Genomic DNA, 23566 nt, shown 5'->3' with positions numbered 1-23566 from the left:
ATACAAAAGTGAGGCGGAAATTATATGGGCATATTATACGGTCCGTATAAAGTTATACGGTCCGTATAATATGACCATATTTTATCACGGCACAAAACAGAACGTCGGGTTGAGGTTTCATGAAGTACAGCCGAATTATACGGTCCGTATAAAATTATATGGGTCATATAACCAGTTCGTATAACATGATCAGTGAACGGACTACTCTGTAATCCTTCAGTAAAATGGCCATAACCTTTTGTTCAGATGTCCCCTTGACCCCCATGATATACCGTTGAAAAGGTATTTCAAAGGGCTACAACTTTCATTCAGGAAGTTTTCCCAAATTCCTAATTAATAAAGGGGTTATGGTAGTTGGAAGTAAGACCTTCTACAAACTCACTTGCAAACATGCCCCGTAGAGTGGCTTCTAACTCTGCTTTGCCTAAAGACATTCCTTATGACTTGATTAGTTTTCAAAACACTTCCTATAACTCTCATATTAGTTCTATTATATTATCATCTTATGAGTCAAACCTTCACCCGAAGCTACGAGGTGTTACAAATGGCACCAAACTTATATGAGAAGTAGATCTCATTTGCCTTTTTCTACATCGGATGAGTATTGATGGCATTGGCTGATAGATTTGGGGCTGCCTATGATAACCCCATGGCTGAATTGTTAAAACTTAGGCAATTAGGAAGTGTGGCTTCATTTCAGGAAGTCTTTGATAGGTCCATGACTAGGCTGAATTTAGATACTAGTCATGCCATTAGTTTTTCTTGAATGGGTTAAAACCAGAGTTGGGGGATGCAGTATGGATCCACAATTCTTTTTTTTCTTCCACAAGCTTATCACATAGCCAGATTACAAGAGTCAATTTTTGCTAAACAATTCAAGGCCATGAAAACTTCCTCTAGTTACAACAAGCAAAGCAATTCAAACAGATCCCAAAGTTCTTCCTACCCCTATATTAAACCCACTATGAATCCCATTACTCACCTACCTAAGCCAACAGAAGAGAAGGGTAGAAGGAGGAGATTGACACCTACTGAATTGAGTGCAAAAAAGGGCCAAAGGTCTATGTTACTCATGTGATGAACTATATCAGCCTAGACATATGTGCAAGAACAAGACACATCTGTTTCTTTTGGAGTATGAAGATGAACAGGTGGATGAAACACTCAATGAAACAGAACTGCCTGAGGAGGAGGTGTTGGAGGCTTGTGAACTCTCTCTCCATGCACTTAATGGTACAGTTGGCTATAGGACACTAAGAGTCACTGTTTATTGCCAGAAAAGGCAACTTAATAAATTGGTGGACAGTGGGTCCACCCATAATTTCCTAGATAGTGATCTAACTTCTAGAATGGAGTGGTTAATGGAAGACTGCAAACCTGTCTGTGTAAGCTTGGTTGATGGCAATGCTGTGCAGGTCAATAGGAGGTGTAAAAGCTTAGAATGGTTGCTGCAAAGGACAATTTTTATTGCTGAATTTCTATTGTTACCATTGGGAACTTGTGACATGGTGTTAGAAGTGCAATGGTTATGTGAATTGGGGGACATCAAGTTTAATTTCAGGAAACTGGCCATGGAGTTTGAGTATCAGGGCAGGTTGCTTCCATTAGCTTAAAGTTGGTTAATTCTGGTTCATTGCATAATTTGGAAGTGGAACAAACTCAATTGTTCATAATTAAGACAATTGAGGTGCAACACCTAAGCGTAGATAGGGATGAGACAGTTCAATATCCACTTGAGATTCAACAGGTTTTGGAGGAACATAAGGCTGTGTTTGGTGAACCCGAAGAACTTCCCCCTTTCAGAGAATTGCTTGATCACCATATACCATTAGCGGAAGGTGCTAAGGCTGTTAATAACAGGACTTACATATATTCACCAATTCAAAAAGATGTGATAGAAAAGATTGTGCAAGAGTTGTTAGCTCAAGGGCACATTCAGCATAGTTGCGGTCCCTTTGCTTCTCCAGTGGTTTTGGTTAGGAAGAAGGATGGGACTTGGAGGACGTGTGTAGATTATATAGCCCTCGATCAAATCACTATTAAAGATAAGTTTCCTATACCAATTATAGAGGAGTTGTTGGGTGAATTAGGGGGTTCTCAAGTGTGTTCTAAAATAACTTAAGATTTGGTTATCACCAGATTAGGATGTCACCTGGTGATGTTCACAAAACTGCTTTCAGAACTCATTCTGGGCATTTTGAGTACCTAGTCATGCCATTTGGCTTGACTACTGCCTATTCCGGTTTTCAGGGATTAATGAACCATATTTTTCAGAACCATGTAAGGAAGTTTATTTTGGTTTTCTTTGATGATATCTTTGTTTATAGCAAGAACTTGACTGAACATATGCAACATCTTAGCATTGTGTTTAAAATTCTGAAGCAACATCAGTTGTTTGCTAGACAGGCTAAGTGTGTCTTTGCAACATCTAGAGTTGAATACTTAGGCCACTTCATATCAGTTGATGGTGTTGCTACTGACCCCCCAAAAGATTCAAGCAGTAAGGAATTGGCCAATTCCAAAAACTATCAAGCAATTAAGGGGATTCTTGGGATTAACTGCCTACTACAGAAGGTTTATCAAAGGGTATGGCATGATCAGTAAAGTTATGACTAAGTTATTAAAGAAGGATAATTTTTTATAGACAGATCAATCTACCTTAGCATTCAACTAGTTGAAGGATGCTTTGACATCAGCACCTGTTTTAGGTGTGCCTGATTTCAGTATTCCTTTCATAGTGGAAACAGATGCATGTGATGTGGGCATTGGAGCAGTACTCATACAACATAGAAGGGCACTTGCTTATTTAAGTAAAGGATTATCACTCAGGCACCAGACCTTGTCAGTTTATGACAAGGAGTTATTGGCTTTGGTTCTTGCAGTTTCCAAATGGATCCAGTACTTGATCTGCCAGCCTTTTATAGTTAAGACTGATCAAAGGGCTTTGAAATTCTTGCTAGAATAGAAACTGCACATTGGTTCTCAATTGAAATGGGTCACTAAACTTATGTAGTTTAATTTTGTAGCAGAATATAAAAAGGGAAAAGAGAACCTAGATGCTGATGCACTGTCTAGATTACCTGCTGTAGAGCTAGCAGTGATGTCTTTATCTTCAATTAGGACTGATCTGTTACAAGACATCATGAACACCTGGCAAGAGGGTCCATTTACTAAATAGTTGATCCAGGACTTAGAACAGCCATGGGGTGAAGTCAAAGGGTACACATTTATTCATAGACAGTTAAAGAGATATGGGAAGTTAGTGGTGGGAGCTAATCCAGCAATGAGGAAAGAGCTCTTACAACTGTGGTATTGTTCTGCTCATGGTGGCCATTCAGGAATTGAGAATACTCATAAAAGGTTATTTGCATTGTTTTATTGGAAGAACATGAAGGCAGATGTGGTTCAATTTGTCAAGGCCTATGCAGTCTCTCAGAGGAGTAAGAATGAAACTATTGCCTCTCCAGGATTGTTACAACCCCTTCCTGTACCTGATACAGCTTGGAGTAGTGTAAGTATGGATTTCATAGATAGACTTCCTAAATCCAAAGGGAAGACCATTATTTGGGTAGTGGTTAACAGACTTACTAAATACAGCCATTTTTTTTGCAATTACTCACCCATATTCTGCAAGAGATGTAGCTAAGTTATTCATGGACAATATTTTCAAATTACATGGATTACCTAAGGAAATTATTAGTGAAAGAGATCCCATTTTCACTAGCAATTTCTGGCAAGCATTGTTTGCTACACAAGGAGTCAATTTGAACCTATCAATTGCCTATTACCCTCAGTCTGATGGTCAGACTGAGGTGGTTAACAAATTTTTAGAGACTTATTTAAGATGCTTTTGTTCTGATTCCCCCACTGATTGGTCCTCATTTCTTTCTTCTGCTGAGTGGTGGTATAACACCACATTTCACTCTTCCATTCACACCACACCTTATGAAGCTCTATATGGACAACCACCCCCTTTACACTTACCTTATTTAGCTGGTGATTCTGTAGTTGAAGAGGTTGATAGAAGCTTGTTGACTAGGGAGTTCAAATTGCAATTGCTCAGGTATCATTTAATCAGGGCTCAGCAAAGGATGACTGACCAGACTAATAAGCACAGGACTGATAGAACTTTTCAGGTGGGAGATTGGGTTTATGTCAAACTCCAACCTTACAGGCAGTTCTGTTACATCCCGTATTTTTGAACGTCGGATTATTTGTAAGATGGGGTGGGGCCCACACATCGAGATTTTTTTTGAAACATCTGAAAAGTCATATGAATCACATATGTAAAGTTAACACAACTCAAGAAGGACCCTTGGGCCAAATCAAAGTGGAAGCCCTCCAAACGAATATTTTTAAGAAAACGTTTTCGGGTGATCTGACTTCTAGGGGAAAAAACGGTATTATAAGTTTGGAATTTGGAAAAATACCAAGAAATAGAAGTTGTAGATAATTGAATTAGCTTTCCATCCATAGGTCATGGGTTCCCAGGTGACGTCGGTACAAGGAGATATGGACGTTTTAAGGTCGAAAGGTCAGTGGGCTAGGCCCAACTCGGGACCAACCGAGTTGGCCCAAAAAAAATGAAAAGAAAAATTTAGGCCCAAGGTGAGAGGGTGGCCGGCCATACCTGGTCCAAGCCCACCAAATTGATTAATTTCCATGTGCCAAATTAATATAAGGGGCCATATATGCATAATTTTTTCATTAGAAACTTCAAGAACCAAGAACAAAACACAAAGAAGAGCAAAAATAAGGCCATTTCGGGTTTGGCCATAGAAAATTCACCCCTCCAAATCTTGCCTCAAAAATTATTTTCTTGTGGTATTCCTACTAATTCAAGGGTCCTTTACAACTTGGTGTAGTTGTTTTGGAAGAAGGAGCACTTATTTCTTCAAGTTGACAACTTGTTCAAGTGAAGGAGTTTGTAGAAAAAGGTAAGAATCAATTCCTTTTCTTATGTTATGAAGGTTTGTTTATGTTGTGGTATGTGGAAATGAGTAGAAATTATGGAAATAAGGAAGTTTACAAAGTGGGTATGTATATATATATGTAGCCATGAGTGTATATATGTTGTATACATATATGAGTTGAATTTTATGTTGTATTCTAGTTGTGGTTATGGTGAAAATTATATTGGGAATGAAAGTTGAATGAATTTTGGTTGAAGTTGGAATGTAGAAGATTATGTCACTTTAGAATGATTTTGTGATATTATGGAAATGAAGTTGTTAAGATGTGAATTATGATTATGGTTGATGAAATTGGAAGATGGAAATATGTTATGAATATGTAGGTTGAAGATTTGAAGTTTTGGGTGAATTATGTTTTGGTGGAAAGTTTGTATATTTTGTATATCTTGTGAATATTTTGTAGAAATGATATGAAATGCTTCCGAATTGTATTGTAATGATCTTGATTAGTAATGAATATGAAAATGTCGATATTGATTTGAAAATACGAAGTTGGAATGAAGGTTACGACATGATGGTGGAAAGATAAATAATTATGTTATATTGTGTTTTGTAGTGATTATTGTTGTTGTTGGTGTTGCTGTTGGGTTGTTGTTGATTGTTTTGGCCGAGTTGAATTCTCGGGGGCGCTATATGTATAGGGGAGATGCTGCCCAAATTTTTATAGACAAGAATTGGTTAAGGTTGAAATTTTAAGTCTTATGAATAGTAAATTGGTAAATGTGACCATTTGTAGGTTTTGGACGAAACGGGATTTGAGTTTTGGCAAGCGTAAAGGGCAAGAAAGGTATGTAAAGCTATCCCGATTCTTCTCTTGGCATGTCCTAGATGTACTAGGGTTGGAATTACACTTCGGGGAATATTCTGTCCATCGGAATCCGCGATTGAAATTGTCGCATTTTTGTTCAATAGGATTGAACTCCTTAAGTATCCTTTGTTGGAAAATTATGCAAATTTCCCCAAATCGCCTAGAAAGTTATGAAATGTCCCTAGTACCTCTATAGGTGACCCCATCAGCTTAAAATACGTAATTTGAGCCCACCGCTTCATTTGTCCGAGGTGGGCCCACTATTTCCGATTTTACCCTTTTGTGTTTATGACTTATCTTCGAGCATTTTTCTTAAGAAATATTCTAACTACTCTTTTAACTACTAAATAAAAATTGTTTTAATATTTCATTAAGCCTTATGAATTGTTTTGAAACTTGGGAACGATCTCAGAAAGATTATGCTTCCGTAACCCATTTTGACATTCGAATTTCACTTACTATGACTCCGTTCGATTTCATTGATTTGATCTGTCATTCGATATGCTTCATTGAGTCTCTGGAAATATATATGGTATTTTTATTGCATTTAGTTTCTCACTACTCCATTCGTGGATGCCTCAATGTTTCCCACACTGAGCCCGGGCCAGGATATGTTGTCAAGCGTATTCCACTGCATTGTTCGCCGTGCCTCGATGTGAGGGGGCAGGTATATATGTACATGGGTTGTGGAGTATGCTGTGCCATGTACACACATTCTGATATGATATGATCTGATCTGGCCATCTGATATGATATGTTATGTTACGGGGTTATCCCCTATTCTGCTCCTTATGTGTTGTGGCACCAGCGTCGGGGGGGTGGCCACGTTCTGTTTGCCGAGTCCCTTGGCAGGGGTCGGATATGATATGGTATATGTTTCTGTACACACTCCTCATGTTTTGGAAAATATGCATTTGATACTTCGGATGTTACACTCACTCCTCTGTAAGTTCTGTTTCGGTTATGATCTTGTTCCGTAATGGGACCAGGTACGACATATGTTTTCAGCGAATACTATTTATGCTATATGATCAGCATTTTGCTAATCTGGATATTCAGTTCATTTTCTGTATCTTCTGCTTCGATTATGACTTTGTTTACTACGTTCCGTGCTTTACATACTCAGTACATATTTCGTACTGACCCCCTTCCTTCGGGGGCTGCGTTTTCATGCCGCGCAGGTACAGACGACAGGTTTGCTGATCCGCCCGCTTAGGACTTTATTCTGCTATTTTGGAGCGCTTCTTTATCCGGAGCCTATATTTTGGTACAGTCTTCTGCTATTGTATATATGTACGCTATTCAGGGGTACGACGGGGCCCTGTCCCGTCTTATGATTCTGTTATGTTCTGTAGAGGTCTGTAGACATACTTGTGTGGGTTCTGTATATGTTTTGGGTTACTATGATCTGTGACGGCCTTATCGGCTTCCACGTGCTATATCTGTTCACCTGAAATATCTGGTAGCGCTAATTGACTTTTATATTGATATATTCCGCAAATATGCTCGTTTGGGTTATTGGGTACGTTTGGGTGTCCAGCACGGACACTAGTCACGACCTACGGGGTTGGGTCGTGACAAGTTCACTATGTCTCAAAGTCAGTTCAGCAAACTATCAGCAAAATACTATGGACCTTACTTGATTGAGCACAAGGTTGGGACAATTGCTTACAGATTCACTCTACCTGCGAGATTGAAAATACACCTCACTTTTCATGTATCTATGCTTAAACCATGTCATGCTGTTCCTTCTACTATATCCCATCCTCCTGTTCTGGATATTGCCAGCCTTTTTTGTCCTCAACCTCATAAGGTGTTGGATAGAAGGATGATACAAAAAGGCAACTGTCACGACCCAAACTGATGAGCCGTAACAAGTGCTCGACCACTACTGGCCAAGCACTCCTATGCTTGCATTTACTGCTCACTGACTATCCTGGGCCCATACACAATCTGTAACTGAGTTGTACTGTCTCCCGAACAATCAACATAAGAGACATTGCACCGGGTACACACGGCCAACACATACATACAAACATAAGCACTGAGAGTAACAGCGCGAGCCGATTTGGCCGCCACATATATACTGTACAACAAAATAAACGCTGATGAGGCTGCATAACATCATGACTACATATCACTGTCTACAGACCTCTATGGAGTAAAAACTGTAGAAAGGACAGGACAAGGCCCTACCGTACCCATATATGTATGTAACCGAATAGCATACCAAAAGGGTTGTAGCTCCGGATCAATGGAGCGTACTGACTGCTGCTGAGGGGAGGTCCTACTGCGCTGGATCGTCCGACTGACTACCTGATCCTGTGGGCATGAACGCAGCGTCCACGAGAAGGGACGTCAGTACAAGGTATGTACTGAGTATGTAAGGCATGAATAATAACAGGCATGAATAATAACATAGCAAAGGATACAAAGCATGAATAGTAACAGGATGGAAATATAGAGCATATCATGAGATAAAAGAGTAACCTGTACATCTGAGTGCCTTTTAGGCGGGTACCATGCATGCTTAGTGCTGCGGAACGTGCAGCCCGATCCACATATACACATATATACATAGTAATGCTTTCTTTGAAAAACATTTCTTATACGTGTATATAGAGCTGTCAAATTGGGCTTGGCCCGTGAGGCCGGCCCAACCCAGCCCTTTAATTAAGTGGGGTTGGGCTAGGCATTTTGCAGCCCATTTAGAAGTGAGGCTCAAAAGCCCAGCCTCACTTGACCCTTCAGCCTCAGAGGCTGGGCCGAGGCCAGCCCGTGAGGCCCAAAATTAATTAATTAATTATTAATTTAAAATTCTAAAATAACTAAACAAGAAAACATAAAGGAAGAAAAATAGGTACTAATACATAAAACATAATACATAAACATAAGCCTAAAAAAGACACTAGGGTTTTTAACTTTTCTTAACATCACTTTCTTTTCTTCTGCGCAGCTTTCTTAGTTTCTTTAGCCTTCCACAGTTCCACTGAGTCGAGTGAAGAAGAAGCACAATAAGTCAAAACCTGGTAAGTAATTTCTCTTCTCCATACATAAAGAGTGTTATTTTTTACTTTGTAAATTGATTTGATTTTTTATAATCGATTTGGGGTTTTCGTTATCAACATCTTCTTTTCAGTTTCTTCTACATAATGAGACCCTTTTGTGCAGCTATGTCTGCTATTAAGTTAAAAGTCTTGTTTGATTAGATGTTGGTTGGAGCATGTGTAAAATATAAAGTACCTTTTTCTATAAAGCAAAATTATCAACGAGAACTTGCATTGTGTTTGATTAGATGTTGGTTGGAGCATATGTAAAATTATAAAGTACCTTTTTTCTATAAAGCAAAATTATCAAAATTCCACAAACTACTGTAGATACTCTCCAAATCTTGATAATATCAACGAGAACTTCCATTGTGGGTTCAATTTTGTCCTGCTTTGTATTTTTTTTAGTAAAGAATTGAAGCCAAATATTGGGTTTTCTTACTGTTAATATGTCTTGGATGTTTATTGTTACTACAACCCTGTTTGAGAATGAATAATGAATTTATATTATTTAACAATCTTCTTTTTTATCTTATTATAGGAACATCCATGGAGGATGATGATCATAGTACACCTAAAGCTAGTTTAGAGGTGAAATCATTGGAGGATGATGAACATAGTACACCTGAAGCTAGTTTAGAGGTGAATGAACCTGAAGATGAAGAACTTGAACAGAAAAAACCGAGGCAGTTAAAATCGAATGTTTGGATTTATTTCAAGAAGACTGGTAGAGGTAAAGATGGAGTGGAAAGGGCAATATGTAGAGGTTGTAAAGATCCATATCGGGTTGGTTCTACTCCAGGACCCAAAGGTAAGAACTATGGAACATCACATTTAAAACGTCATTTAATTAGATGTAAAAAACTGAAATACCACAGTTTGGGTCAAATGTTTATGGATAAACAAGGTAAAATACAGTCTAGAAAAATAGACCAATTGGTTTCACGTGAAATGCTTGCTGAAGCTATCATTAAGCATGATTTGCCGTATTCTTTTGTTGAATATGATGGAATTAGAGCTTGGGAAAATTATGCAAGTCCAGAATTAATAATGCCATCTAGGAACACTTCTGTTGTGGATGTCCAAAAAGTGTATTTCAAAGAGAAGGAAAAGTTAAGACAAGTCTTAGCTAAGATTCCGAATCGAGTTTGCTTAACTTCTGATTGCTGGACAGCAGGTACTTCTGAGGGGTATCTTTGTTTAACTGCTTCATATGTTGATGACAATTGGAAGTTAGTTAGTAAGATTTTGAATTTTTGTCGTATGATTCCTCCTCACACAGGAGTAGAATTGGCTGCAACTATATATGATTGTTTGAAAGAGTGGGGCATTGATAAGAAGGTGTTCTCTATCACTTTGGATAATGCGACTAATAATGATAGCATGCAAAATATTTTAAAAGGGCATCTTAGTTTGCAACAGAGTTTATTATGTGATGGTGAGTACTTTCATGTGCGTTGTTCTGCCCATATTCTGAATTTAATTGTTCAAGAGGGTTTGAAAGCAGCTAATGATGCTTTGTTTAGAGTTAGAGAAAGTGTGTAGTACGTCAAAGGATCAGATGCTAGAATGAGAAAGTTTGAGCAATGTGTTAAGCAAGTGGGAATTAATACAAATTTGGGTTTACGTTTAGACGTGGCTACCAGATGGAACTCAACATACTTGATGCTTGAGAGTGCACTACAGTATGAAAAAGCTTTTTCCAGTCTACAGTTGGTTGATAGAAATTACTCTCATTGTCCTACATCTGATCATTGGAGAAGGGCAGAAAAAATATGTGAATTCTTGGAACCTTTTCATGAAATAACCAACTTGATTTCTGGTTCAAGTTATCCGACCTCCAACTTGTACTTTATGCAAGTTTGGAAAATTGAATGCATGCTGATGGAGAAGGCACAGAATCCAGATGGAGTTATTAAGGAAATGGCTTCAAGAATGTCCAAGAAGTTTGATAAATATTGGAGTAAATATAGTGTAGTGCTTGCCTTTGGAGCAATCCTTGATCCTCGCTTCAAGTTGCAACTTTTAAGGTATTGCTACTCTAAGGTAGATGATGCTTCTGCACAAGAGAAGGTTGAAACTATGAAAAAAAAATTGTACAAGCTCTATGAATATTATGTAAATAGTCAAATTGGAGCAACTACTTCTACTATTTTGTGTAAACCAACTCAAGTAAGAAGCCGATCCAAACAAAAGGAATCCAGATTATTTGATGTAAGTAATTTTTACTTTATTCTTGATGAATTCTCTTATTCATTTTGGTGTAAGTGATACTTTTTAATCAAGCAATTATATTTCCTATTTCTTCCTCTTCTTTTTATTTTTATAATCTGCATTTGATATTATAAATTAATAGGAATTTAAAATGTTCGAGAGTGAATCTTTTTGCAATGCTGGAAAGTCAGAATTGGACCTTTATTTGGAGGAACAGAAGCTGGATTATGAGAAGTTTCATGGGATGGATGTTATTAAGTATTGGAAGGAAAATGAAAGGAAATATCCCGACCTTTCAGTGATGGCACGTGATGTACTCAGTGTTCCAATTACTACTGTAGCATCAGAATCAGCGTTTAGTATTGGTGGTCGTGTTGTTACCAAGTACAGAAGTTGTATCCATCATGAGAATGTCCAAACTCTTGTTACTACAAGAAATTGGTTGCTGGATTTACTTGGCCTAATGCTGGTAATGTTTTCTTTGGTTAAATTACTATTGTTTTTCTTAATCTATTTGTTAATGGTTAACTAATTAATATTTTGTATGTGATGTAAAATATAGATGAAGATGAAGCTGTTAAGGAAACGATACCTCATGTTGATTCAAATGTGCTCGATGGTTCTGGTCCTTCTGGATATGTTACAGCTGCAAGTTGAAATGAAGTTGTTAAGCTTTAATTGACTAGTTTTTTAATTTTAACTCGTCAGGATTTTATTTTTATGACTGGGCAGAATTCTAGTGCAAGATTTGTATGTTTTTTGGATTATCAAACTGTAGAAGTTTGGCTTGCTAAATGTTGACCAGTTAGTTACTATGTTTCTGCTCATTCTTTTGCTTGATATTAATTACTATTATCTTATATAATACACTTGTTATTAAACTGAAGACCTATAATGGTTGGTGATTTTCCAGTGGCTATCTTGCTTACTGCTTGGTAATCACGTAAGATGGTAGCAGTTTTGAATTGATCATTTTTTATGCAATTTGTACTGTGGCTGCAAATGAAGACAGGTTGTGACTTTTTTTTCCCGTTTTTGATGTCTCAGTTTACTTTCAATTTCTATTGAAGGGCCAACCCGTCCTAACCCGTGGCCCGCTTAGGGCTGGGTTGGGCTGCCAGTTTGAAGGCCCTTCAATAAAAAGGGCTAGCCCGTCCTAACCCATTTAACTCCCTAGCCCGTTAGGGTTGGGTTGGGCCAGCCCGTTTTGACAGCTCTACGTGTATACATAAAATAGAACATATCATATTGCCGAGGAACGTCGGCTCCGATCCATTTAGCCACATATGTCCCGCGTCCGGGCATCCCGCGTCCGGGATGATATCATATCATATTATACCAACTGATCAGGTGGCCATGCGTCTATAACGCCTGAAGACACCAAAAGGGTTCAACATATACTATATCAGTGGCGAAGCCAGAATTTTCACTAATGGGGTTTAAAATACAAAAGAGTAAACACATGAAGACACCAAAAGGGTTCAACATATACTATATATACATAAAAACTAATTTTAACCGTGTATAAACAGTGTTATTTTTAGCTGAAGGGGGTTCTGGTACAATTTCTTACTAGTCGTTTTTCTAAAGAAATGGATAACAATCAAAGTGATGAAACTTACAAAAAAAAAAATCACTATGAGCCCGTTTGGATTGGCTTATAAGTTGCTCATAAGCTGTTTTCAGCTTTTTTGAGTGTTTGGTTGGCCAGCTTAAAGTCATTTTGTGCATAAAATAAGCCCAAAAAAATAATTGGGTCAGTTTGACTTAGCTTATCTAAAGCAGCTTATAAGCCAAAAAAAAAAAAATTAACCTACCCCAATTTTTTTTTTTTTTTTGCTTATAAGATGTTTCCAGCTTATAAGCTGCTTATTTTAAGCTCATCCAAACAGACTTATTTTGTGGTAATTAATTTAAGCTACTTATTGTTTTCTCAATTCTCTATTTAAAAGGACCCAATAGTCGAGAAAATGACATTAAAGGAGTGTTGTGCGCTTGGAAAATGCATGGTAGGAATTGGAAAAAAACATCTTTCCAAAGTGTTCAACACAGGTACGGTGGACCAACCTATATATGCATGTGAAATTTTTGTGTTCTCTTTCATTCATTATTGGGGAATAATTCAGCCGACAGTGTGTCCATATGAATGACATGTTACTTGCTTTAGAAAAACATACTGATAGGTAAAGAAGAAATCACATGTCACTTAACCTTTCTAGCTAATTAGACCCCCAAGCAAGTCATCCTATATACTCTTACCGTCTTACGGTAAAAATTTATCATTCCGAATACTTACACTAAATCAATATAATTTTCTATACATCATCGAGTAATTTAAAGAAGTAAAAATGCACAATAATTAATTATGGTTAAGTAAAAAAGGTTTATATTCAAAGACGTGATATATATGTATATACTTTGTTTGATATAAATATTCTGTACAAATAAATGTTTATCATACTGTTACATGAACTATGCCCCTTTCATAAAAGGTCTCCATCGGAACTGACTCGTTGGTGAAACTATACTGGATTTTCACCCGATAGGCTCGTTGATGGGTAAATCAATCCCCATCAAGAGATTCTCCATTATCACTTGTCGGTACTTCAAAAATCTGAGACCTCTAATTAAATGATAGGAATTTCAACCATCTCGCTATACCTTTGGTGATGTTACTGAGTCAAAATTTTACTCACTTTAATCCGATTATGTATCTCATATATTTACAATGGTTGGTCAATTTAAGCACAACCCAAGTGAGAGTGTTTAAGTTGGGTTGGTTTGGGCTAAATATACAAAATCAATATAAACATGTTAGAATTTTGGTAAGTTTATATATCCGATTTTGGAATCACCATTTAAGTCATACCCGTAGCGCGTACAAATTTGTAAGTCTACCCAATTCTGAATAACTTCAGACATGTGGTGTCTTGAAACTAAGCTTGTTAGAGCTTAACTTCGATCAGACATTTTGTCTGAAGTTTCATATGGCTGAAGTTCAGTAAAAAATGACTGAACTTTGGTCATATGTATATAAATTTCAGGCAAAAATGATTGAAGTTCAGGAAAAAATGACTACTGGCCACATATGTCTAAAGTTCATGCAAAAACCGCTAACTTCAGTCATATGTATCTGGAGTTGGGCAAATATGATCGAATTTCTGCTTTATTTTATTTGAAGTTAGGCCCTCATGTTTGATATTGTTATGAAGTGGATAGACGTGCAAACATTTATAAAAAATTGAATACAGATTAAATAGCGATATCCAAATTGGATACCCTTAAAATTCTTACCTTTGATTTGCTTGAATGTAGGTACAGCCCAATATATTTTTCTTTTTTATTATTCCTTTTCCATTCTGAAAAGTAGAAAACGTGTCTGGTGCAAAGTTCAGTTACTTAAGACAAGATCTAACCATATGTTGAAGTAAAGTCCAAAGTCATTTATTGTAGGAAGAAGTTACATATATACACAACGTACTTTCTTACCATGTGCTATTAGCCAGAGATTTATGACTCTGAAGTCTTACCCTTTTCTTCTGATTCCTCTACTTTCTTTCTGAAAGTGACTCCACGTTACTGATGCCAAATCTTGTCTCAAGTAAATTAAAAGACAAAATATCTATATTTACTTCTAGCTAGTATACTTTGCGATATACTTTTTCACATTGCTAACGTTGTTATGTTATTTTGTCCTAAGGACTATGACGTATACCAAATGCTACCTAGTTCTAGATGAGTGTGGCTGATTACCAATACTAGTTGATCAAATTGCTAACATTATAGTGGATGCATGGTCGCGGTGCCAAGTTCATTTAAACTCAATACTTTATAGTAAGAATTTTAAAATTTAAACTTGTAGAACTTAAATCCTGGATTCCTTTCTATTCATTCTATTCACATTATGTATATTTACTTAAAAAAATGGGTATCAACTCGAGAAGGGAAAAGCGGCCTGCTATCAAAAGTAACAAATATAAATCTACCTACCTTTAATATTTCTCTTCATTGGTACTAGGAAAAGGTAAAAGGGTTCACTTCATTAGAAACCATTGGTTAGATAACCAATTAGTTGCATTTTTTATTGCACATATCTTTGCTTGAAAGGTGGAATATGTATATAGTGCTCAGTTTAATCATAGTCTTGATTCTTAATTTGAGAAAGTACCTTGCGTATTTGCCACTATGAGCCCGTTTGGATTGGCTTATAAGTTACTTATAAGTTGTTTATAAGCTGTTTTCAGCTTTTTTGAGTGTTTGACTGGCTAGCTTAAAGTTATTTTGTGCTTAAAATAAGCTCAAAAAAATAATTGGGCTCATTTGACTTAGCTTATCTAAAGCAGCTTATAAGCTGAAAACAACTTATAAGCCAAAAAAAAAAAGTTAGACTACCCAACTTATTTTTTTTTAGCTTATAAGCTGTTTGCAGCTTATAGACATAAGCTCATCCAAACAGGCTCTATATCAGCAATGATTCAAGGGTCTCAAAAGTAGGAACAGTAAGTAACAAATTGATAAAGTAATCAGGGTGCAAAGGAGTTTATCCTTACTCCTATTGCCAGTGAATCATATTGTATATACAAGATCAATTTCTCATGTATATATGAAACATCGTGAATCCTTGATGAAACCCTACCTCAACTACTGGCAGTAAGCATAACCAAAGATTTGGGTGGAACTCAAACGACCAAGAAAACATTTGTTGGCATTTTATCTTAACAATGTTCAATTTACACCGGTGGATCAAATTAATTCAAATCTAGATCGTTCAAATAAATCATCAGATACCATTTTTCCCTCTTTAGATGCTCATTTTGTTGGCAAAACTCATGCTAGTCATATAGGCAAAAGTGGGGTATATTAAACACACCTGAGGAAATGTTTGGTGTGTAAGAGGTTGCTAGTGACATTAACGTGTGTAAAAGGGATTTCGGTGCAAGTTGAGGTAACAAAGTATGTATTAAGCCCCAAAGAAAATGAAAAAGAGTGAAAATTTTGAATAGAGCTCACTCTTCATATACCTTTCTTATCTCACAAAACAAAACACAAATAAGAAGGCATTTTGAGAAATAGAGAAAAACGTATATCTCTGGGACTGTAAAGTTCATTGAATAATCACTTACTCCTATATATTGAAAGAGTCTTGATAATAATACATCCATGACCAAAGTAAAGAATTTAGACTAGAATGACAAAAAAATTTGATTACAGAGTTTGGCCCTTGTTGCCATATCTAGAAAGCTGAGAGATACAACAATAAGTAAAACAAAAAAAATGTCTTACAAATTCAAAGAAAATATAATTTCACACAACTAAAAAACACTCTAACTAGAGAGAAAATATAATCTATCTATTTGCTAATCCATTTTCTATTTCACTGCTTCAATGTTCTGCTTTTCGTCTATTTTACGTTCTCCTTCTCAGTCCGAAGAAAATTCCACGGAGATTGGAGTTGTTCTGCCTTAACAAGGATGATCTTCTTGAAATAACCATCCAAATTGCTGCAGGGGAAGTACTTCATATAACTTATATTTCTGTGTCGAAGAAGAAATAAACAATCCTTGGCGATTAAACTCGTGCCAGTAATGGGAATGCTGCTGCTGGCGGTGCGGCTAGGAGGGGACTATCGTGCCAACGTAGCCGAATCCAGCAATGGTAAAGGTTATGACTTGGAGAAAGACGTAAATGAAGTACACTCGCTTCCCATAAAGGACATCATATAAACCACAGAAGAAAAGGAACACTGCAAATCCCAATTCTTGAGGAAGAATCCTGTACAAGTTAGAACAAATTGTTTGTTAACGACAGGCGGATTTAGTACAGTACTGTATTTGGTGATTCTCAACTTCACGTACTATGTGTATATATGCAAAAAAGATTTAAAATGTATACATATAATAGCAATTGAAGTTTCCTCACCTGTCTCCGAATAGAGGTCCTCGAGCTTTCTTGGCAGGTTTTGGCTTGTTCTTGTTAGTAAGAGTATCACCTAGTTTCTCTGTGACGACCCATTCGTTAGCTCTCTTTGCTTCGAGCAAGCCAATGAATGTAGCCTTGGTTCGATGGAAAGCCATCACGTTCTCGAAGAGAATCCAATAGAACAGCAAATGAATTGACCTGTAAATACCATCACCAGATTAGAACATTGTGGAAAATGTTAACGGAGACAAAAGAGTTAACTTGTTAGGATGTTTTAGCAGAAGGACCTTGGAGTTCCAACGGAGTTGAGAGTGGTGATAATGCAGGGGATGTAAATGGCACCCCATATCGGGACTTCAACTTCAGGAACCAAAAGGGTCAATGGAAGAACGACGCAAAAGAAGAAAAATGTAACCATGTGAGCTATGATCTTCCTGACGAAGAAGAAGCTGTAGATCACATAAAACTTCTTCCAGAAATTCACTCTCTGCAAAAGCAAAACAAGCCATTAAAAAAGAATGTTCATATCAATTTACTTGTTCTCAAGTTGAATGTAACAATATAGTAACATAGACATAGACAGACTATGTTGCTTAGACTCTTAAAAAACGCCGACAGGTGCGTGTCGAATCCTCAAAAACGCGCTACTTTTGAAGGATCAAACACGGTTCTGCCAGCATTTTTGAAAAGTCTGAGCAACATAACCCAAAGACTGTGTGTTCAATCCTCCAATTGTAGTGCATCAGCATTTTCTAAAAGTCCGAGCAACATAGCCGACATACAGACAACTGACCTTGTTCCTGACAATTTCCATCACCATTTTCCTGAACAAATTGGCAGGCCCACAAGACCAACGATGCTGCTGAAAACGGAACGCTTTGAATGTACTTGGAAGCTCACTTTTCACCTAGAGTAAAAAACAAAGAAAATTTAACAAATTATTCACTCCAACTAGTAAGTTTTCAAGCATTATGGTTCATTGAGGAATATCAAATACCTGGAGGTCACCAAGGTAAACAAACTTCCAGCCTTTAAGACTAGCTCTAACAGCAAGGTCCATGTCTTCAACAGTTGTTCTATCTTTCCATCCACCAGCTTCATTAATGGCTGCTATTCTCCATATCCCACCAGTTCCTGTAAAAGTTGAATTTTTTTTCTGATTACACATTGCTTCATGAACAAAAATGCATTACACTTGTGTCAAATTAAGACATTTTAGGCATGATTTAGATTAATTTCTTTTAATGTATTGTGTCAAATACACACTAGTCTATTAGACTCTTCAAAAATTAGCTACTTTTGGAAGATGGGGCGCACCCAATGACATTTTTGAAGAGTGTGAACAATAGAGGTACCAGCTACCTTCCACCACTACGTGTTAGATGACTTAGCCCGCCAAGACTGGCACATGATTAGATTTAGATTATTTTTTTAATGATGGTGACAAGGTCAGCTATTCCGGTTAAGACTCTCCAAAAATGTTGTTATATTCGTTTCATCTTTCAAAATACACTAATTTTAGAGGACTCGACACTCACTCGATGACATTTTTAAAGGGTTGGACAAATATAGGTAGCGGCTACCTACTACCAGCACATGTCGGCTAACTCACCCCATCAACATTTGTACAAATGAAAAGAAATAACCTAACAATTTTTCTTCTGCTGGGAATTAAACTACAGTCTTCCTTGATTTTCCTCCTACTTCACTGACTATTAAACGACATTTTTCAATGCAAACTTGATTTATAATTATTTATCTGCATGGAATCTTTTTTTCTCTTTTTGTTATTTAATGATTTTCAAAAACATTACTCCATTGAAACAAAATCTGACTACTGGGGTACTAAAACATGTGAGATTCTGCTGGAAATTAAAGTTTCAATTAATAAAGCGTCAGAGTTAACTATAGATGGAAATGAAGCATGTGACTACCAGCTTGATTCTTGCTAAGCTGCAAATGAGTTTTAATTAATTCTTAAGTTAAATTAATTACCCAAATCACTTTTTTTTATTAAATTCAGAAGGTAGTATAAGCATCGTCACCAGTGAACTTTTTTCTTGGTTTTTCATTCACGTGTTGGAATCTCCGAAATGTTATTTTTGAAAGAATGAACACGCAAGGCGACAACATTTTTAAAAATTTCGAGCAACATGGAAATTCATTCATACAATAAAATAACAATTTGTTTTTTTGAACTCACCATTGAAACCAAAGAATGCATGAGTAGATGAGCCCACTTCTTGCTCCACTGTAAAATGGTAATCTAGTGACATCTCTTGCATTCTTGTCAATAAACACTCATTTGCATTCACTGCAATAAAAAAACATAAAATAAAATAATAATTTCAGTACCTTTTCTTACATAAAGAAAAAGGAGAGATTGGACATTAACTTGATAAGACAATAATCATGTTATACAGATTCCAACAGTGTACTATAATTCCAGTTGTTAAATTATTCCCTTCAAGTACATCATATCAGTGACGCAATCAGAATTTTCATTAAAAATTATCAAAACATAAAAAAATTACACGAAATATCTAAGAGCATTCAACAAACTTTTTTTGTAGATATTAAACAAAATTAATCTTATATATACAACGTAATTATACGTTGAAGGTAGTTCAAATAAAACCCGTTATGCATCATCCAGGTCAAACTTTATATTTTCTATTTTATTTTAATATTTAAATTTTGAATCCGCATCATAATTAATAAATCAAAAACGAAAAAGAGAAAAAAGAGTTGTGAACAGTAAACGTAAGTGTCGGTAAGAACAGTAGAGTGAGGGGGAACAGAAAGGACACGTGTAATAGACACAGTAGGTGTCCACCAAGTGGACCCTGTAGCTCTGAGCAGAGCATAATAGCACGTGGAGGTACATACAATGACCAATCTACCCCTCTATAAATCTCACAAAATGACAAACTACCCCATTTATCTTCCAATTTTTCGCCGTTGACTGCGGGGAACTCCAACAAACGGACAGGACAATAACGTCATTAGACCACCGTTAATGACGCCCACTGATAAGGATATGCAATTTTTATTTTTATTTTTGTATTTAAGATTCTGAAAATGGAAAAATCTTAATTTTGAATATTAATGCATATGAAAATGTTATTATTAATTAATGGGGGTCCTTGCTTTTGGCTGATAGTTTATTTTTGTACCAAGGAAACTTCATAAATCAACATCTGGAAAAATCTTAATTTTGAATATTAATGCATATGAAAATATTATTATTGATTAATTAATGGGGTCCTTATTTTTGGCTGATCGTCTATTTTTATACTAACGAAACTTCATAAATCAACATCATGAAAACTATAGAAATAGCAAATCGAATAATAATTTCGAATAACTAATTGCTATACCTAATAATTGACTCAATACTGATTGAAAGTACGGCTAAATTCGAACAGCTCATGCTGTGTCCCTTCTGATTTCTTCAACTACTCAACCTTAATGACAAAACCTAAACAAGTACTACAATTTTTGGTGAATAGATTTAGGTTATTTATTATGACAGTACAAAGATTCTAAAATATTTTTAGATTATGGATGCATTTTTATATAATATAGAAAGATAATTACTTTATTCGTCTAAATTTATGTGGGATTATAAAAAAAGATTTTTATATTTGTGACTACAAATCATTTATTAAGAGTGTCAGGTATTTCTAACTATAGAAAGCTAACGTTCTTTTATAGCATACTAAAAAAAAAGTAAAATGTGCCACTTAAACTGAGACACGAGTACTATTCTACTAAATTACTCATTTTGACCCTCAACAAGTACAGTAACAACAAATAGTGGAACAGAACTAACAATAAATAAACATTTTGAGATTGGTATGCTTGTCTACTTCGGCGACGAAATAACCTAGATAAATACTTTAACTTGAACAATTACCTGTAGTTACCTTAAGGCAAATTAATTATATAAGTAATATTTTATATTATTAGCATACATAACTTAAACTCATAAGACAATCAATAGTTTGCTCTAATAATTATCAAAAAGATGAAATAGTTGAAGTTGCATACGTGGATTTGTTATTATGATCTAAGTCCGTCATGTACGGTATTTACACATAAATAAATAATCCTAACTCCCGTGACTGATGGACTCTTCTTGGACCCACAAAAAATAATGCAGCAGATCTTTCCACACACAAAAATATAAAATAAAAACTCAATAATTTGTCCTTTCTTCGATTAATGCGTCTTAAATTGCATATGCTTAAACGTGCGACACTTAATTTAGTGACACTGTGGACTAATAATAGGACCACCGACACTTTCCCTATAGCAACATATAAATAAATGCAAACTAAATGATCAATCGACTTAGTCGCAATCAACGTCATAGATTTATTAACCAAAAAAAAATAGATTTTTTTTATAATCGTGGTGTCCGGCCAGTAATTAGTTAAAATATAATGTAACGGTAATTGAAAAATAGTCTTACCAAATCGCCATCGACCCTGAACAAGGGCGATTTCCGGGTTGTGAATGAGGAACGGGATGGATCGACGGAGAAAATCTGTTTCGGGTCGAAAATCGGCGTCGAAAATGACGACATATTCACAATCTTTGACATAATTATGCTTTAATCCTTCTTTAAGTGCACCAGCTTTGTATCCACCTCTGGTTTCTCTAATTTGGTACGTTATGTTAAGTCCTTTGCTTGCCCACCTTAAGCATTCTGTCTCAACCATATCCTATAATAATAATAATAATAATAATAATAATAATAATAATAATAATAATAATAATAACAAAATAAATGTTTCATTAATTACAAAATAGGAACCAATAATTGTTACTATTAATTTACATATCTACTGCAAGGAGAAAATTGAAGGGAAATAATGTCGGTTATGGTAGGTGAATAATGTGTGTATTTAAAGCTCGACATTCTCAATTAAAGCTAAATAATTACTTAAAATTAAAAAAGAAGGGGCCATAATTGTGAAGAATAAGAAGAATATATAGGAAGAAGTGTAAACGTTAAGTAAAGGTCAAAATTTCAGATCTTATATAAAGATTGAATCACAAGCATCAAGGTAGCAAAAAAAATTCTCTTTTAAAAAAGGCTGTGATTTAGGGAATTTTTTTTTATTGATGTGTACGCTTTTAGGTGTAGTACCAGGTGCGTTGTTAATTGTACCTCGTAATGATTATGATGCAAAAAATTGTTAAAAAATTCAAGAACTCAAAAAGGTATTTAAAGTACTGTTTGGCTTACCTTAACCATAGGATCAGTAGAGTCATCAAGAACTTGAATCACTAGACGATCCGACGGCCACGAAAGGTTACACGCAGCTCCAATGGAGATCTTATACACCTACACCAAACAAGCCATAAGGATTTCAACAACAAAACTTTTATTTTCTTCCCACCTAATGCTGGATACCCGCTTTAGGATCCGACTATTCTGAATTCACATTGGTAAACACATTAAAAGAAGGAAAAAAAAAAGCTCCTTACTAAAAAAAAAAATCCATTTTCAGGCTCGAACCCACCCGGTGTCCGATACTAATCGGTATTCGCACCTTGTAAGGCCCATTAAATAGGGAAAAAAGCTTCCTAACAAAAACATATCATTTCCTAGGCTCAAACCTAAAACCCGAGATTATTAATTATGGTTAAAGGGATCCTACTCATTCCACCACTCATCCGGTGTGAAAACAACAAACAACTTCAACTAATTAAACAAACTTCTACCTTTTTTTTCACCAATCAAGAAACTAAAAACACACACACAATGCTGAATGCAAAAATTTACCTCTTTTTCATTGAACATGGGGATTTGAACAAGAACTTTAGGAAAACCTGCACTCCCAATCTCCAAATCATCATCAGCCATTGGTTCCCATTTATATCTTTTATCTGGTTTTTTCATGAAAATCTTAACAAGAACAATGACTACTCCCATATATAGCCTCTCAACAAATAACATCAACTCCATTACTAAGCAAATGTACACTGCTGCCCTTAACAATGGTACTAACAATGGTGCTTTCAATACTTCCCACATCATCCCTACTTGCCCCGCTATATCGGAGGCAGTTGCTTGAAAAGTTGACACATCCCCCATTTTTTTCGTTAACGTAACGAAAAAAAATATAACAGGTTAAACTATACTAATAGTGTAATAATACTGCTCTGTTCGATCTATTCGGTCAGGCAGAGCAGTATTATGACATTGTAAAGAAAGTGAACAAATAAGGGACGTGTGTTTAGTGAGGAAAGTATGAGTGTGTAGTGAGTAATTGAGTGAGAGAGAGTAATGGGGAGTTTTATAGTCAATTTTTGGACTTAATTTGGACTTTTTCTTTAATTCCAATAATGACCCCTCTACTTTCTTTTTTTGATATTTGTTTTACAACTGGATTTGAGAAATGAGAAATTTTGTTTTTAAAATAATTAATTTAGAGGCCCCAATTGGATTGAATAATTCAAGATCTAAATGAGTGGGAAAAAAATCCAAATTTAGAAAGTAAAGGAGAATAAAAGGGAACTCTTTTAACTTGTTCTAACTTCTAACTAGGGTGCAATTTTACTTTCTATAAGAAGCAATTTATCGTAATTAA

At 35.9% G+C, this 23566-nt stretch overlaps 2 protein-coding genes across 2 annotated transcripts; one reads left to right on the top strand and one right to left on the bottom strand.

Moving 5' to 3' along the window:
- Window positions 1-8691: 8691 nt before the first annotated feature.
- On the top strand, window positions 8692-11834 carry LOC132599472 (zinc finger BED domain-containing protein RICESLEEPER 1-like). The gene is made up of 4 exons (XM_060312841.1): window positions 8692-8810; window positions 9370-11042; window positions 11185-11511; window positions 11605-11834. Exons 2-4 carry the CDS (start codon window positions 10398-10400, stop codon window positions 11722-11724), a joined length of 1092 nt encoding a protein of 363 aa, XP_060168824.1. The 5' UTR covers window positions 8692-8810; window positions 9370-10397; the 3' UTR covers window positions 11725-11834.
- A 4311-nt stretch (window positions 11835-16145) lies between these two features.
- On the bottom strand, window positions 16146-23245 carry LOC132600520 (glucomannan 4-beta-mannosyltransferase 2-like). Its single transcript, XM_060313741.1, has 9 exons — window positions 22759-23245; window positions 22219-22317; window positions 21439-21691; window positions 19165-19275; window positions 17959-18095; window positions 17755-17868; window positions 17249-17448; window positions 16962-17159; window positions 16146-16814 (listed from the first exon to the last, which is right to left on the bottom strand). The coding sequence occupies exons 1-9, from the start codon at window positions 23068-23070 to the stop codon at window positions 16655-16657; spliced, it is 1584 nt and encodes a 527-aa protein (XP_060169724.1). The 5' UTR covers window positions 23071-23245; the 3' UTR covers window positions 16146-16654.
- Window positions 23246-23566: the final 321 nt, after the last annotated feature.

The sequence above is a fragment of the Lycium barbarum genome, chromosome 6 (genome assembly GCF_019175385.1).
Source record: "Lycium barbarum isolate Lr01 chromosome 6, ASM1917538v2, whole genome shotgun sequence".
NCBI classification, from domain to species: domain Eukaryota; kingdom Viridiplantae; phylum Streptophyta; class Magnoliopsida; order Solanales; family Solanaceae; genus Lycium; species Lycium barbarum.
The sequence above is the reverse complement of the archived record's forward strand: the minus strand, read 5'-3'. Positions and strand labels throughout refer to the sequence as shown.

Excerpts from the sequence above, each read along its gene's own strand:
- LOC132599472 (XM_060312841.1), top strand. The coding sequence starts at position 10,398 with ATGAGAAAGTTTGAGCAATGTGTTAAGCAAGTGGGAATTAATACAAAT. Across the intron at positions 11,043-11,184 it reads AGGAATCCAGATTATTTGAT|GAATTTAAAATGTTCGAGAG; the intron begins GTAAGTAATTTT and ends ATAAATTAATAG. Across the intron at positions 11,512-11,604 it reads ATTTACTTGGCCTAATGCTG|ATGAAGATGAAGCTGTTAAG; the intron begins GTAATGTTTTCT and ends TGTAAAATATAG.
- LOC132600520 (XM_060313741.1), bottom strand. The coding sequence starts at position 23,070 with ATGGGGGATGTGTCAACTTTTCAAGCAACTGCCTCCGATATAGCGGGG. Across the intron at positions 19,276-21,438 it reads TCAGGGTCGATGGCGATTTG|TGAATGCAAATGAGTGTTTA; the intron begins GTAAGACTATTT and ends TTTTTATTGCAG. Across the intron at positions 16,815-16,961 it reads GGACCTCTATTCGGAGACAG|GATTCTTCCTCAAGAATTGG; the intron begins GTGAGGAAACTT and ends TAACTTGTACAG.